At 33.0% G+C, this 16,634-nt stretch overlaps 1 protein-coding gene across 1 annotated transcript in view; it reads left to right on the top strand.

Moving 5' to 3' along the window:
- IGF2R (insulin like growth factor 2 receptor) overlaps nucleotides 1-16,634 on the top strand; it is a 137,961-nt gene that overhangs the window by 90,576 nt on the left and 30,751 nt on the right. Inside the window, 12 exon segments of the mRNA XM_074309389.1 lie at nucleotides 49-147; nucleotides 2,293-2,394; nucleotides 7,308-7,503; nucleotides 9,942-10,112; nucleotides 11,622-11,765; nucleotides 11,891-12,066; nucleotides 12,514-12,601; nucleotides 12,986-13,201; nucleotides 14,267-14,397; nucleotides 14,745-14,842; nucleotides 15,336-15,472; nucleotides 15,960-16,153. Of these exon segments, the coding sequence (XP_074165490.1) occupies nucleotides 49-147; nucleotides 2,293-2,394; nucleotides 7,308-7,503; nucleotides 9,942-10,112; nucleotides 11,622-11,765; nucleotides 11,891-12,066; nucleotides 12,514-12,601; nucleotides 12,986-13,201; nucleotides 14,267-14,397; nucleotides 14,745-14,842; nucleotides 15,336-15,472; nucleotides 15,960-16,153 (1,752 nt within the window).

Here is a 16,634-nt window from a genome sequence, read left to right as displayed (position 1 = left end):
GTCATGTTGCAGTCTTTGTTTTCTGTTCTCTTGGATTTGATTTCTCAGAACACCCACCCAGTATTTTCTATCATTCGGGAATGCACTGCCACTTTCCTGTGGAATACAGAAGCTGCCTGCCCAATTAAAACAACTGATGAAAATCAGGTGAGTGTTTTCTCTACTTTTAATCAGAATATGGAAAGGAAAGAAACAATTTCAACATTTGTGATAAAGCTAGTTTGTTTGTTTTTTTAAATAGTTGTTTTTAATTCTGTTTGAAACAATATACTACAGAAATTGGTGATTTGTAATTAGTAACTTAAATCATTATAGACAGATGAAGTCAATCAAGTAGTCTGCCTCCAGAAGTGGATCACTAGGCAATGACAAGAATTCTTGTTCAGTTTATTGAGTATATGTTGAATATATATATATACACACACACACACACACACACACACACACACACACACACACTAGTTTATAGAACTAAAAAGGATCAATAAGATAGAAGATAAACTTAGGGTTTCAAGCCCTATTTTGTTCCTTCAGCTAAATGTCTGTGTCTTTAAACATATATGTTAAGACAGAACAAGAAAGGGAAAAAAAGGGTAGAAAATCATTGTGGAAGCATGTGGAAAAGGGGCAAGATAACTTGTGATTAGAAAATGCAGCTGTATTTATAAGGAGGCAGATGATGTCTTTTAAGTAGCAGAAAGCAGTTTTAAAATTGTTATTTTTGGGAGGAAGTCAATTCATTTCTTTTAAAAATTCACCCTGAATTTTAAAATAGTATTAATATACTATTTTAGAAGCAATCAAGAATTAGGAAATAAAAGGTATATAGAAAAAGGTAAATAAAAAGTATAAATATATCCTCAGAATCCTTTTTTATAAAATTGTTTTAAAGAAGTAACCCAAGGCTTAATTAACAAAGAGATGTGCTTTATTACAAAACTATGGTTTGAAGATTTATAATTAAATATTTGACATAAAAGTGGGACACAAAGCTGCTGTCTTGAATTTAAAAAAACCATCCTTACCCACACTACCCAACGCTAAGTGGAAATGTATTAAAATTACTGGAGATTTTCTTGGACTCAGAACCATAAATATTGAAAACATGAAATTTAATTCATAGAGGAAACCAGTTTAGTTATAATATATGTATATACATATATGTATATACATGTATGTATGTATGTATAAAATTTAAGTACTATGCTCTCTTTTCTTGATCTTTTGTGGCTTGATTTCCAGAATGTCTCCCTTGCTCTAAAATCGGAATCCCATTATGCCCATCCCATGTTTAACTTTTGTATGATATGCCACAGTGTCTACATTTTTGCACTATCTATGTTTCTGTGAGTAGGGAGTATTCTGTTATCTGCCTTTGTCTAAAACAACCATTGGAAATTGTTTGCTTTTAGCTAGACAAGGAAATGGATAAAACTTTTTGAGTGGGGTCAGACATGACAGTCCTAGAGTTGTTCATGTTTTCTCTACCTTGTCTTCTTTGGTTCAGCTGATAAATATTGCCCAACCTAAATCCAGCACTCCATTGCTCACATCTTAGAGGTTTATTTTCCAGGGGCTTGTCACTGTGTCAAGTGAAGTGGAAGCTAGAAAGGAAAAATCTGAGTCCTTTGTTGGCTAGTTATGATAGAGTACAATTTACGTGGCTCCTATTCAGTTATACTGATTTCTGACAGTTCTGCACGTGGTGAGGAAAGTGGAATGAACAGTAAACTTAGAGACCAAGAGGTCAAAGAATATAGTTAACATCATCTTTTGGAATGTAATATTTTATGCATGGGTTAAGTTACAGAAGGGTTGACATAAGATTTGTTAAAAATTTATTGGAAAAATAATTTATGGATAATTTTTTGTTTAACCAAATTTCTTTCCCTATAATACATTCCATGTACTTTTCTGTAGGCATGTGGTAATAAACATAAATATGCTAACCCAGTGTATTGTCAATAGGAACCTATGTACACTTAGGATAATTAATGAAGGGAGTATAAGAATACTCTTTGGATGTCATTGAGATATCAGGGAGTAGTAGATGTCAATTCCCATGCTGAACTTAAAGCCTTAGCGACAAAATTATTTTTGATTTTAAAGTTAACTTCCTTCCTACCAACTATTGACTTGCCTCAGTACTGATTGTGAGGAAATAAAAATGTTTTATAATATGTTGGTGAGACATTCTTTAGTACTTTGTTTTTATGGAATTTTTGCATGCACATATTTATCTTTGTCTCTCTTTTTCTTCTTCTTTTTTTTTTTTTTTTTTTTTTTTTTAAGGCTTGCTCTGTAAGGGATCCAAACAGTGGATTTGTGTTTAATTTTGACCCATTAACTAAATCAGATGGATATGTAGTCTCTGGTGTTGGAAAGTCTTTTATGGTAAGAGTTATGCCATCAATTCATCTGATTATGAACAATTGAATTGTTTAAAAAATATTAATAGCTAACATTTATGTAATACCTTACTTTTGCAAAGCACTTACAGGTATTATCTCATTTAATGACTCACAACTATGAGAAGTAGATGATATATATGTATTTTTTTTTTTTTTTACAGATGAGAAAACTGAGATAACAGTCAAGTGACTTGCTTAGGTCTTACAGACAGTAAATATGTGAGACCAAATTTGAACTTAAATCTTGTCTTCCTCCTTCCTTTTTTTTCCCTCAAAAAGATGTATTTTAATTTATTTCATTAAATAATTTCCAATTACATATAAACATTTAACATTCATTTAAAAAAATTCCGGAATTCTAAATTCTTTCCCTCCTTCTGCCCCTCCCCAACCCCTTGAGAATGCAAACAACATAATATTCATTTTACATGTGAGGTCATGCAAAACCATTTCCTTATTAGTCACATTGCCAAAGAAAACATTTACATGCAAAACTAAAAAAAAAAAAAAAAAAAAACCCCCAAAAAAAACAACCCAAAAAAACATGTTTTTCAATCTGTATTCAGAGGATCTCTCTCTGAAATGTGTTTTTCGGCATTATATTAGATTATTGTCTTGATTAGATTAGCTGAGTCTTTCATACTTGGATCTTTCCTACAATGTTGCTACCACTATATAATCTCCTGATTCTATTCACTCTGTACCAGTTTATGTAAGTTTTTCCGAAAGCATCCTATTCATCATTTCTTTTCCCACAATAGTATTCCTTCACAATCATATATTAGAAACTTGTTCAGCTATTCACCAATTAGTGGGCTTCCTCTCAATTTCAATATTTTTGCTACCACAAAAACAGTTATTGTAAATATATTTTGTACAAATAGATCCTTTTCCCTTTTCCTTAATCTCTTTGGGATTCAGATCTAGTAGTAGGACTGCTGGGTCAAAGCACTTGCCTAGTTTTCTAACTCTTTTGGCACAAACTCTAGTGTTCTTCACTCCAAGTCCTGGTTCAGAATGGAAGAAGTAAGAACTGCTGTGCTAATTAGTAGTGGGAGTGGACTTAATAGTAGCCATTTCACTTCAAGTCTGGACGAGATAGGGAGGCCTAATCTTGCCTTTTTACATCTTTCATTTGCAAAGTTTGTCTTTTAGTATATTTATGTATGATCCAGTGTTCTGTTATTGAGAAACTGTGGAGTCCAAAGGAAATAGTAATTATGTTACTTAATTAAGGAGAAAAAGGAAATACCCTCGTTGATTATGTGCCATAGAATCTTCTGAACATACTTCCCAAACGTATGTGCATGATGTTATAACTGGAAAAAAAGATCAAGGTTTATTTATATTTCCATTGGAAACTGGCATTTAATTAAAAGGAGAAAAATAACCACCCACACTGGATTTCTTTGAGCTCTACATTTTTAATACTGCTAGCAAAACCAGATGTCCAGAAGAGAGAAATTTCTGTTTGAAAATAAGTGAACTTTCCTTATTTGATAAGATGATTTAATAAAAATCTGAAGCAAAATAAGCATGCCATTACTATACTGAGAAAGAAAGGGGAACAGTTTAAGGACAAGCTTGTGAAATAATGAGTGCCTAAGGGGATCACCATTCTGGGGCTTCCAATTAAAGCTGTGTTTGCCACAATCTTCTGAGCAAGGAACATAGTGGTTAATGTGGAAGACTTTTCAAGGTATTAGGATTGTGAATAAGACAGTTTAACAAATGGAGAAATTCTGAAGTGAAAGGTCACTGCTTATATTCCTTGGTTGCAATAGAATTAGAGAAAAAGGGGATAGATACTAATGAAGATTAACATTATAAAGCACAACCTGGATTAAGGCACAGGAAAGAATATCTTGAACAAATGGAGGTTTTTAGAATGTAATAGACTACCTAAGACTTCTAAGAGTAGTTCTTAACACTTTGTGTAATTTAGACCCTTTGGATATTCAAGGAAGACCTATTTATGTGGACTCCATCTTAGAATATTTTTTAAATGCACAAAACAACGCATAGGGTTACAAAGGAAAATGATTATATTGAAATAATTATTAAAATATCCTTAAAAAATTTACGGAAACCATAAACCCAGGTTAAACTTCAGTTTTAAATCAGTATTCCTGAAACCTGGTAATTTGTTAAGGAAAGAAAAGAACTTTAATGTATTTTTTCCCTTTTCTTTGGTTGAACCAATAGTTTTATTTATTCTTTGAAATAAAATGTATTGATATCATGTCTTTATATCCGCCAAATTTTCCCCTGTACATTTCTTCTCTTTAACTCTTTCAAGAGGGTTCATCTCCTATGACAATATTTTTAAAAGAAAAAAAAAAAAGAAAAAGCAAGAAGAGACAAAAAAAAAAATCAGCAAACCTGATCAATATAGTGGGGGGAAAAAAGCCACCCTAAAATTACATATGATGTTTCACACCTATGAATCTCCCTACTTCTGCAAAGGTGTGAGGCGAGGTATCTTTTCATATCATAAAATTTTAAATCACTATTGAATAGGGAGACACAAAGATCTCTTTTATACAGTTCAAAGAAGTGATTGATTTTGTTTAATGTTTAGTTCCTATTGATCTTTCCTTGAGATATAAGTCAATAAAGAATTGTTAAATGTGTACTATATGTCAGGCCGTATGCTAAACTCTGTAAATATAAACATATAAACATAAGCAAAAGGACAGACTCTGATCTTAAGGACATTACTTTTTATTTTGTGAACAGGTAATTAGCTTTATTTTTCTCAATTTTATTTTTCCAAATACATGTAAAATAGTTTTCAACATTCATTTCTGTAAGACTTTTATGTTCCAAATTTTTCTTCCTCTTCTATCTATCCCTTCTCCAAGATAGCAAGCAAGTCATGTATAGCTTATACATGAACAATACTTTTGAAAATATTTCTGTATTTGTCATGTTGTACAAGAAAAATCAGATCAAAAGGGGAAAATAACGACGAAAAAGAAAAAGCAAACAAACAAATAAAAAAGGTGAAAATACTATACTTCAATCCACATTCAGTTTCCATAGTTTGTCTGGATGTGGATGGCATTTTCCATCTCAGTTTCCAACTGGAATTATCTTGGATCACAGTATTGCTGTAAAGAGCTAAGTCTATCATAGCTGATCATCATATAATCACATTGTTAGTGTATAGTGTTTTGGTTCTGCTCACTTCATTCAGTATCAGTTCATGTACATCTTTCCTGGCTTTTCTGAAATCAGCTTGCTTGTCATTGTTACAGAGCAATAATATTCCATAGCATTCATATACCATAACTTATTCAGCTATTCTCCCCACTGATGGATATCCACTCAGTTTCCAGTTTCTTGCCACTACAAAAAAGGGCTGCCACAAACATTTTTGCACATATGGGTCCCTTTCCCTCCTTTAAGATCTTTTAAGATACAGGCCCATTAGAAACACTATTAGATCAAAGCTTACACACAGTTTGATAGCCCTTTGGACATAGTTCCAAATTGTTCTCTAGAATGGTTGGATCCATTCACAAAGGAGCAAGAGTGATTTTCCAGGAGGAAGAGGTTTCTCAGATATGGTAGAGAAAATCCAGTGTCAAGAATGTGGCCTAGAGAGAATTTAATTCATGTTTGATATGAATGTCATCTTTCAAATGGTGGTTCTGGGAGGAACTAAATGTCAAAGGGGAAGCAAGTCACAGGGTTGAGAATATTTGTATGAAATCAAGGATGATGTGAGCTTCTAGAGGCATTGTAGGGTATTGTAGAATGCAACCAGATATATTTGCTATTGTATTGGAAGATGTCCATTGTAGAGTCCAAGTAGAAGTTTTTCCTAAGATGATGAAATCCTTAAAATATTCTTTGTAGATGACAGTGTGATCATACAAAAACTTAAAAACCACTTTTTATGTATTTTTTGCTCTCTAATATTCAAGTTTTTAGTGAAATTATTATCAAACATTGTAGAAATGATTGACTTCTATATTTTAATATCCTAAATCACATCTTTTACAAAGGGGGGAAGATTGTATATTCAATGCATATATTTCTAGAAATTTAACTAATACTTAAAAGTTACAAATGGGATCAATGCATGCAAATAGATTGTCTATATTCTGTAAGAACACCAAAGGGAGGGCTGCTCACTGGGCTATAGACTTCAGCTATTGATTCTGACATGAATATACCAGGGAAACATTTGAGTTGTACATGCATTGAGATCTCTCATTCATATGATACCATTTTCTCTTCTCCCTCTCTCCCCAATTCTTTTTTTTTTTTTTTTTTTTTTTTTTTTTTGTGATAGTGGGAAATGACATGTCTTTCTCTGAAGAGTAACAACTGTAGTCTCTCTGTGAAGTTCTTAATTTTTCTGTCATATCCTTCTAACCCTCATCATGCATTGCTTTATTGTCCCTTTTGTCATACTTTCTTAGTTCTTCCGTAACAATTAATTGTGCTCCATGTCCCTGAAGTACACTGTCCTGCAACTTATAAAATGATGAGATTAAGAAGAAAAACAGTTTAAAATCTCTAATTTGTCAGTACTGAAAAATGCAGTCACTAAACTTTTTTTTTTTTTCCCCTCAAAGCTCAGACGGCCTTATTTCTGGAATATATATGTTTTGTTTATAATAATGAATGAGAGGGACATCTAGATGGTACAGTGTATATATAGAAAGACATTGAGTCAGGAGAATCTGAGTTCATATCCAATCTCAGACACTTGACATTTAGTCACAGGGTGACCCTGGGCAAATCATTAAAACACCCCAATTGTCTTGCAAAAAAGAAAATAGTGAACAAGAACAATAAAAAACTAATGAAAGAATAATACAGCAATAAATAGCGTAATATAGTTAATGAATGCTGTTTTTATAAATGTCTCCCTCTTTCCAGTTTAATATCTGTGGAACACTGCCTGTCTGTGGGACTATAGAAGGAAAGGAGGCTGCTGGATGTGAAGGAGAGATCAGATCAGGAGACCTAAATAATCTAAAACCAGAAAGGAGAGTTGGAGCTAAAAAAAGTCTTCATTTAACTACAGAGGGTTATATAACACTTACTTACAGAGGAGCCCTTTCACCATCTAAAGGTAAGTTTAAAAGCCATCTATATCTCAATCATTAACATAAAAAGTGAAGAGTGATCATATGGGCCTTGTTTACTTTTTGAGCAAATCCTGTTTGTATATCTTGTAGACTTTTATTTTTGTATTCTTGAAAGAAAATGTGCATTTATTTGCTGGTAAAAATTATAAATTTTTTTTAAAGCCATTGATTGTGTTTTATTTAATCTAAAGAAATTGTTTTGCTTTCCAATTTCTCATGCCCCCTCCCCCCTTATTCTTTTCACTTTTGACTTGTAGTTTGAGTGTCTCATTTAGATTATTTAATTTGAAAGGACAAATTACATCATAACTCTTTCTGTATCTTGCTAAGCTAAAACAAAGTAGTTTTCCTTTCCCCTTCTTCCCCCTCTTCTTTCTTTCCCTCTTCTCCCCCTCCCTCTGAGCTCTCCTCTTCTCTTTTTCCCCCTCTCCCCTTTTCTTCCCTCTCTCTCCTTCTCTCTTCTCCCCCCCCCCTTTTTTTTTTTTTTTTTTTTTTTTTTTTGCTGAGGCAATTGGTGTTAAGTGACTTGCCCAGGGTCACACAGCTAGGAAGTGTTAAGTGTCTGAGACCAGATTTGAACTCAGGGCCTCCTGACTTCAGGGCTGGTGCTCTATCCACTGTGCCACCTAGTTGCCCTCTGCCTTTCTATCTCAAAACCTATTCATAGCTCATGTTTTTTTTTTTTTTTTTTCTTCCTTTCTTGATGCTTTTGGGGGTACAGCTATTTGGAGGTATAGCTGCTTAGGGGATATTGTTATGTTACTTCCTCTTGAGAAACATAATATTGAGATGAAACAATAATTGCAGTTCTTACAGTGAATATTTGGATGCTGGGGCACTACTGTTTTCCATGGTAAAATGTAAACTGAAGTAATTCTAAAATAGGGCATCTTTATCAAGTCTGTGCTCTTCATGCCATTTTGAAAGCATTGTTTTAGAACTCTTCTATTCACCTAAGAATTGATGACAGAAGTCACTAAATTGTTGGTTTTTTTTTTTTTTTTTTTTTTTTTTTTAATTGGACCTATGATTTTATTTGTATAGAGACTGCCTGGTGAAGAGCTAATTTTTATCACGGTTAACTCATCCCTGCTCTGCCAATTAGATACTTTCAGGCTTCCTCAGTATTCCCTAGCTTGGGTAGCTGAGAAGGAGCCCCGGATCTAAGGTCTTCCCTTATTTGAAATTTTTTTTTAAGAAATGAGCATAGTTAGATTTTTGGCCAGTCTAGCTTTCTCAAATACAGATTCTAGTATTAGTTTTGCTTAGACTAAAGTAGTTCTAAAACTTACTTGCCTTTTTAATATTTTCTCTGATACTCCTTTTTCAGGGCTTTTTAAAAAGATATAACGGTGGAGTCCATGTTTATGTTTTGTACTTTTCTTTTTCCTTGCCTATCACAATTCATCCCCTTTTCTTTGTGACAATTTGGAATTATCAGCAAAAAGTTCTTTACACACTGCTGATGTTCATGGAATGACTTCTATCCCAGGAGCTAACTGCTTCCCTCTCTACTACTCCAGAAAACTCTCCAACAAAACAAAGCTTAAATTTTAAAAATTGATTTAATCATCACTTTCAAATTCTCATAAGACATCTCAGATTGACTATTATAAAATAAACTGATTCAGTGAATCATTTGATCTTAATTGTATTCCTGTAGTTTTTGTGAACTACTACCACTTCCTACCATTTCTCCCTTGCTTTTCAGTCATTTAATATGCTCAATGGACACCTCCCCCTAGAAATTAGATTCCTCCCCCCTTTCCCTATTTATGTAGGTATAATTCATTGTAATAAAACATTAACTAGATCCAAGTTCCAGTTCTACCAAGACATTTACTAGTTTTGTTACCCTAGCCTAGTCATTTAACTTCACTCTGTGTTAGCTTCTCTAACTATAAAATGGGATGACAATCCCTAGCTCACAAGTCTATTTTTTCAGATGAGATAATATATGTAAATCACTTTGTAGACCAAAGTGTTCTATAAATGTTATTTTTAGGTATTATGTGCCAAGTTTAAGTCAAAGAACTTTAAAATATTTTCTATTAGAAATTTTTTGTTTTGTAACAAGAATTCTATTCATTGTTATTATATGAAAGATATCTGAATGACACTTAAATTTTGTTTAAAGGAGCAATTAAAAGAACTAGAAGATCCTAGAATATTCAAAATGTTGATAGAAAACATGATTTGCTTATAGCTTGAAACTAGTCATAATATGGTACATTCTTATATAAATTAATAAAATCATATCCCCTGAAACATGATGGATAATCTAGTACAATTTTTCAGGTTAGTTTTATTTCCTATCTCCCAGCATCAGCATTCTGAAGGGATTCCATTGTTTTTCTAGCAAATGTTTATATACCCTTTTGCTTCTGTTTTTCAGAAATTTGATCTTTTTTTTCTCCTAAAGGTGCTTCAGATGCTTTCATCATACGTTTTATCTGCAATGATGATATCTACCCAGGAAAACCCAAATTTCTACGTCAAGATATTAATTCTGAATTAGGAATCTATGATACTTTCTTTGAATTTGAAACAGCTTTAGCGTGTGTACCTTCTCCAGTGGATTGTCAAGTTACTGGTAAGTTCCTGAGATCAAGGAAATAGAAAGTGTGTGTTAAGGCAGGAACAGCATGTTAGCCCATTGTTATATTACATAGTAATATGGGAAAATGTAGTCATAAGCCAGTAGTTTTAGAATCGCCATGTGTAAATTATTTTCAATTAGTTTTTCTTTGATATATAGTTCCATTCACAGTCCATTTTTTTTTTTTTAATACAGAAATGATAATTTTAGAGGGAAAGAAAATCATAATCAGTAAAAGCTTGTATCAAAGGTACTGGGATCCATAAATCTGACTTACAAAAAGAACAAGATGTGGTTCTGGCTCATAGACTAGTTGGGGGAAAAAAATGTAGACATAAAATGATTAAAAAGAATGATGAAAGATCTTATACATAGTACATAGTGTGTCATATTTACCTTATATGTAGTAGAGGTCAGGCAACATCAGAATCTTTTTAAGGCTTTGTGACTTTAGCCACAAAACAAAGTACAGAAAAGACCATTGATTCTGTATTTTAAAAAATAATTCTACATGTACTATCTTGCATAGTCTATGTAAATGCTATTCTCTGGCATACTAAAAAAAGCAAAAGGTGCTAGTTTCTCCAGAATCTATGCTTTCTACCTTCAGCATGTCTGAAGCTTTCTGAGCCTCAGTTTCCTAATCTGCAAAGTGAGGAGGAGAGGGTAAGTCGTGGATGGCTGTAAGGTCCTTTCAAGCCTTAAATCTGTGATCTTTTCCCCAATAGTTTTTTTTTGTGAGTTTGTTTTTATTCTGAAAACCTAAATTAAAATCATTAACTACAAGAGAAGATTCTTTAATCCATTAAGACAGTGCACTTTGAAAAAGAAAGTACAACTATTTCAAAGTTCGATTCTTTTTGTGCAGCAAAATAACTATATGGACATGTATACATATATTGTATTTAACATGTACTTTAACATATTTAACATGTATTGGTCTACCTGCCATCTAGGGGAGAGGGTGGGGGAAAGGAGGAGAAAAATTGGAACAAAAGGTTTTTTTTTTTTTTTTTTTTTTTTTTTTTTTTTTTTTTTTTATTTTATATATATATATATATATATTTTATAATATTATCCCTTGTATTCATTTTTCCAAATTACCCCCCCTCCCTCTATTCCCTCCCCCCGACGACAGGCAATACCATACATTTTACATGTGTTACAATATAGTCTAAGTACAATACATGTGTGTGAATATCATTTTCTTGTTGCACAATAAACATTAGAATCCGAAGGTACATGCAACCTGGGCAGACAGATTGTAGTGCTAACAATTTACATTCCCCTCCCAGTGTTTCTTCTCTGGGTGTATCTACCTCTGTCCATCATTGATCAACTGGAAGTGAGTTGGATCTTCTTTATGTTGAAGATTTCCACTGGAACAAAAGGTTTTGCAAATGTCAATGCTGAAAAATTACCCATGCATATTTCTTGTAAATAAAAAGCTATAATTTAAAAAAAAGAAAAAGAAAGTCAAGTGTGTTTCAAATATCTTTTCAGATCTTGCTGGCAATGAATATGATCTAAGTGGCCTGAGCAAAACAAGAGAACCTTGGATTGCACTTGATACTTCATCAGAAGCAAAAAAAAGAACTTTTTACTTAAATGTTTGCAATCCTTTACCTTATATTCCTGGATGTCATGGTGAATTCTCTTTTATCTTTTTATTTTGGCCTTCTTTTATTTTTGATAAAGTGATTTTAAAAAAACATTTGACTTAGAATTTTAAAAGTACTTCACTGAAATGCTAGTCTTTCTTATTCCTCTAGGCAGTGCATTGGGATCTTGTGTAAAAACTGGTGACATAGGCACAAACCTAGGTGTTGTACAGATCAGTCCTCAAACTGCTGCTAATGGATCACTGAGTATTGTTTATGTGAATGGTGACAAATGTGAAAATCAACGCTTTTCCACTCGTATCATCTTTGAATGTGATCAGACACCTGTAAGTTTCTGGACAAATGCTTTGCTTGTTCTTAATTACTTGTTCTCACCTTAATTTACTTGTTCTCACCTAGTAATCCTAACACATTTCTGTGTATTTTAATCTTTCTGCTTAAAAATTTTTTTTTTTTTTTGGGGGGGGGAACTCATTGGAAAGGCCTTCACATGTCTTTTTTTTTTTTTTTTTTTTTTTTAAGGGATTTAAAGCTATGGATGGGATAGCATTATGCTCTTGAATCTTCCAAAAAAGTTCAAACATTAATTCCTTGATATTAAAGAAAATCATGTATTTGGAGCCACGCTAATTTTGTAGCAGTTAAATCTTAGGTCTTTTGATTAATGCCTTTCTAGATTACTTGTTTGAAGCTACCATTTTATGGTTGACTGCTTTTGATGAATATAAAAAGAACATTTTATGCCCAAATGAGCTGTTTGCTTGTGTTTTTAGGGATCACCAGTGTTTCAACATAAAGATGATTGTGAATATGTATTTGTCTGGAGAACCATAGAGGCTTGTCCTATTCGCAAAGCAGAAGGTGAGATCTGTGGCCTTTTCCACCTCAAAAGTTTTCTTTTCCATTCATCCAAAATTTCATATTAATCATTACAAACATATTAATGTGATACATTTTAATGTTTCCTAGCTTAAGGCTTTGTTTCTCAATACTTTAGTATGAAGAACCTTTGAGAGACAGAACTTTTAAGCAAACTCTTAGAGAAAATCTAATTTATTGTAAAGTCCAATTTTTTCTAAAATTGATTTTTAATTTTATAATGGTAAAACAATATAAAATGTCTTGTATAAAATTCTGCATGCTCTTCTAATTCAGTTTTTAAATCATAAGATGTGTATGAATGTTATGTATTTTCCTCTTTGCTCTATCACTTAAATTTTTTTTTCCTCACATATGTCCTCAAAGGAGACAATTGTGAGGTGAAAGATCCAAGACATGGCCATATTTATAACCTGAGGGCCCTCGCTGTAAATGACACAATAGTGACTGCGGGTGAATACACCTATTACTTCCGGGTTTGTGGGACGCTGTCTTCACATGTATGCAAGTCAGATGATAACTCTAAAAAAGTTTCATCATGTCAGGAAAAGAAGGGGCCTCCGAGTTTCCAGAAAACTGCAGGTAGGGTGCATTTGATTCTTTTCAGGATAATGTTAAATAATGAACTTAAGACATGATTTAAATTACATCTTTGAGTTGGATAAAACTACCTCTTTTATGGATTTCATTTGACTTTTTAATCCCCCAAAGCAATAATAAAATGTTATATTGGTTTGACTTTCTGTTTTCTTTAATGTTTTATTAGTGGCTTTTAGAGACTGTGATGTAGTTGTGTATGCAACAGTTGTTTTCCAACATCAAAAAATATTGTGTAACAGAAAAACAAGTCCACAAAAACTGATGATGTCTATAACATTTTTGTTCCATAATCATCCACTTTTCTATCGAAAACCAGAAAATGTAGTTTATCATTTGTTCTCTGACAGCAAGATTATTTACTCCAATTGATTTCTTTGTGGTTGCCTTTTAAATTTTGTCTTCATTTAAATTATTTTAGATTATGGATATTACTCTGATTCACTTTACATAAATCTGTTTCTCTGATATCCTAATTTTTTTCTTATGAGGATGAGAGGAGAGGAGGAGAAGAGAATAAGCATTTATATAGTATCTAGTACATTTTAGATAAAATTTACAAAAATTGCTTCTTGATAATGAGCTTGATAATTTGTTTAAACAAAATAGGAGTGGTACTCAGTTAAAGTGCCAAGAACTGGAGAAACAGTATTTCTGTGGTCGTCCTTCAAAATTAAGTGAAGAGCATTCTTTTCATTTGTTTTGTTTTGCCACTGTAACTGTGAAACATTGAAATGACTTATATGTTTTCAGGGTGGTCTTTTATATTTAAAAAAAAAACAGCATGAAATGTGGAGCGATAACAATTATTGGATTCAGGAAGATCTGTATTCATATCTTTCTTTTGACATTAGTTATGTGATCATGTGGAAGACTAAGTCTTGAATGTATGAATAGTGCATATTGTAAACCTTAAAGTATTATATAAAACTAATTTGCAATGATTATTATTACTTTAAAAAGGGCTGATTTTTCAAGTGCAAGAATAGATTAACTAATGTATCTAATGTGTTTTACTTTTCTTGTTTTTCTAATTCTCTCTTAAAATAGGGTTACTTACCCAGAAGCTGAGTTATGAAAATGGATTAATAAAGATTAATTACACTGGTGGGGATACATGCCATAAAATATATCAGAGATCTACAACCATATTTTTTTATTGTGATCGCATCACTCAGAAGGTGAGTATGTTTGACATAGTAAAAGAGCCACAGGATGCTATCTAAGCAGTTTGTTCTATTAGAGAGAAGAGAGAAATTTCCTCTATAAAAGTAAATTAATTTTTCATTTAGTTTTCTGCCATTTTCTGGTTGTGATATACCATCATTTCTTTTTCCCCCCCTCTAACTTCAATTATTGAATTTAGTTTGAACTGTACAAACTAAAGCAAAGCATATCAGAGTTCACTGCAATTTGCTTAGATTTTGATGAGCGTAATCTCATTTTAAGATTGCTTTCATTTTAAAATGATCACATCCAGTTTTTCATCCTCATAGTGACACTTATATTTATTTTTAATCTTCTTTAGCCAGTGTTCTTGAAGGAAACTTTAGATTGTTCTTACTTGTTTGAGTGGCGAACCCAATATGCTTGTCCACCTTTTGAGTCCATTGAATGTTCATTCAGGTAAGTTTGTATTTTTACACTTCTGGATCAAAAGATAAAATCATACTTAAATTTATCCCAAAGTTAATTTGTAGCAATTAGACATTTTTTGAGGCTGTCAGGAGTGGTATAGTTAGCTAAATATATTCTTTTCATCATTAGTTTATATTGAGGTGGCTTATAGACACAGAATTTATATGTCATGATACTATTTGATTAACTTTGAAAGGCAGTGATGGCATTTTGGGTGTGTTTGTCTAGTCAAGAGTTGAAATGATCATGTCCATCCCACACCACATATTCCTTCTGCCCCCAATCATTTTTCAACACTTACTGTTATAAAATAATCATGAGATTGAGACATCAATACTATATTGTTGCTTGCACTAATTGAAGATCCACAGATGGATTAATATACCTTTATAGAACTATGGTAAACTACTAATGTTTGATTTGGCATATGGTGGAAATATTCTTAATTGTGGCTGAATTGAATCCCTATCCTTCAATTTAGAGATCGTGAAGGAAACTCCTTTGACCTTTCACCTCTATCACGATACAATGACAACTGGGAAGCAATTACAAGAACTGGTGCCACAGAACGGTACTTCATCAACATCTGCAAGTCCCTGGCCCCACAGGCTGGCATTGGTGAGGAAAGGGTCACTAATTTGGTCATGACTTGTTAAGAGTTGATGGTCTTCATTATTTTCATCATTAGGAAGAATCATTATTTTCACATTGAGGAAGAATGAAACATAAAACTGAGTAATTTTTCTTGTAATGATTGACAGGTTTGGCCATTTAATAGGATGAATAAACAAGCATTGTTTGGAAACAAAGGTTTTTATAGTGGCACTTGATGTGTTGTTACTGCTAGATAAAACTAAGGTTTAAACATAATTTATGTTGAAAATGAGAGGCTTTATAATCTGTTTTAAAGCATGAGTACAGTAGTTAAAGCTGGTCATCTTCTGATTACTAAGCTAGGAAGGAGTAGAATGTTGAGGAAAACCTGGTCTTGTGTCCTCGTCCTTCACAAGGTGTCTGAATATACTACTGCTTCATTGGAAATCTCAATATTGTACAGTGTCGTAGAAGAAAAAGAGGAGAGGCCATTCTCTGTGTTATGTTTCAGGATCGTGCCCTCCTGATGCAGCTGTTTGCTTGGTGGAGAACTCTAAATATACAACCCTGGGCAGGGTGAGTGACGGCCCTCAGTGGAGTGGTGAAGGCACTTCCATTCTGAAGTATCTCAACGGAGACTTGTGCCCAGATAAGATTCGCAGAAAGAAAACAACAATCCTCCTGACATGCAGTGAGAGTCATGTAGTAAGTGCCATTGCTCTGGTTAATAATAACTGCCAATTGTGTCTTATTATAAATGGGAATGTCTAAGTTGGAGCAATCAGATAGCCCTTTGCTGGTGGGATAGAGCACTGCCAAAACAATTTATGTAGCAATTTGAAGACACATATGCTTTAGTTTTCACAATCTGGTGGAGTAGATGCTATTATCTTCATTTTGTAGAGGAAGGCATTGAAGCCCAAGATAGGATAAGGGAATAAGTAACACAGCTACTAGTAAGTGTTTTGAGGCAGGATCTGAATTTGGCATATTATTCACTATGCCAGCTAGTAACCTCACGTAGCTTACCATATGATTGAGGTAGCAAGAGATGTATAATGTAATCAGTGACAAAAATTTCTTGCTCAAGAAATATCTACTCTGAATGTTTTAAATTATTTAATCATGCTTGTGTTTAATCTTTACTATATTATGCTGCATAGAATCCACATGTGTAGTGATTCTC

The sequence above is a fragment of the Sminthopsis crassicaudata genome, chromosome 4 (genome assembly GCF_048593235.1).
Source record: "Sminthopsis crassicaudata isolate SCR6 chromosome 4, ASM4859323v1, whole genome shotgun sequence".
NCBI lineage: Eukaryota > Metazoa > Chordata > Mammalia > Dasyuromorphia > Dasyuridae > Sminthopsis > Sminthopsis crassicaudata.
Note: the sequence above shows the minus strand (reverse complement) of the source record. Positions and strands in the feature narration are given on the sequence as shown.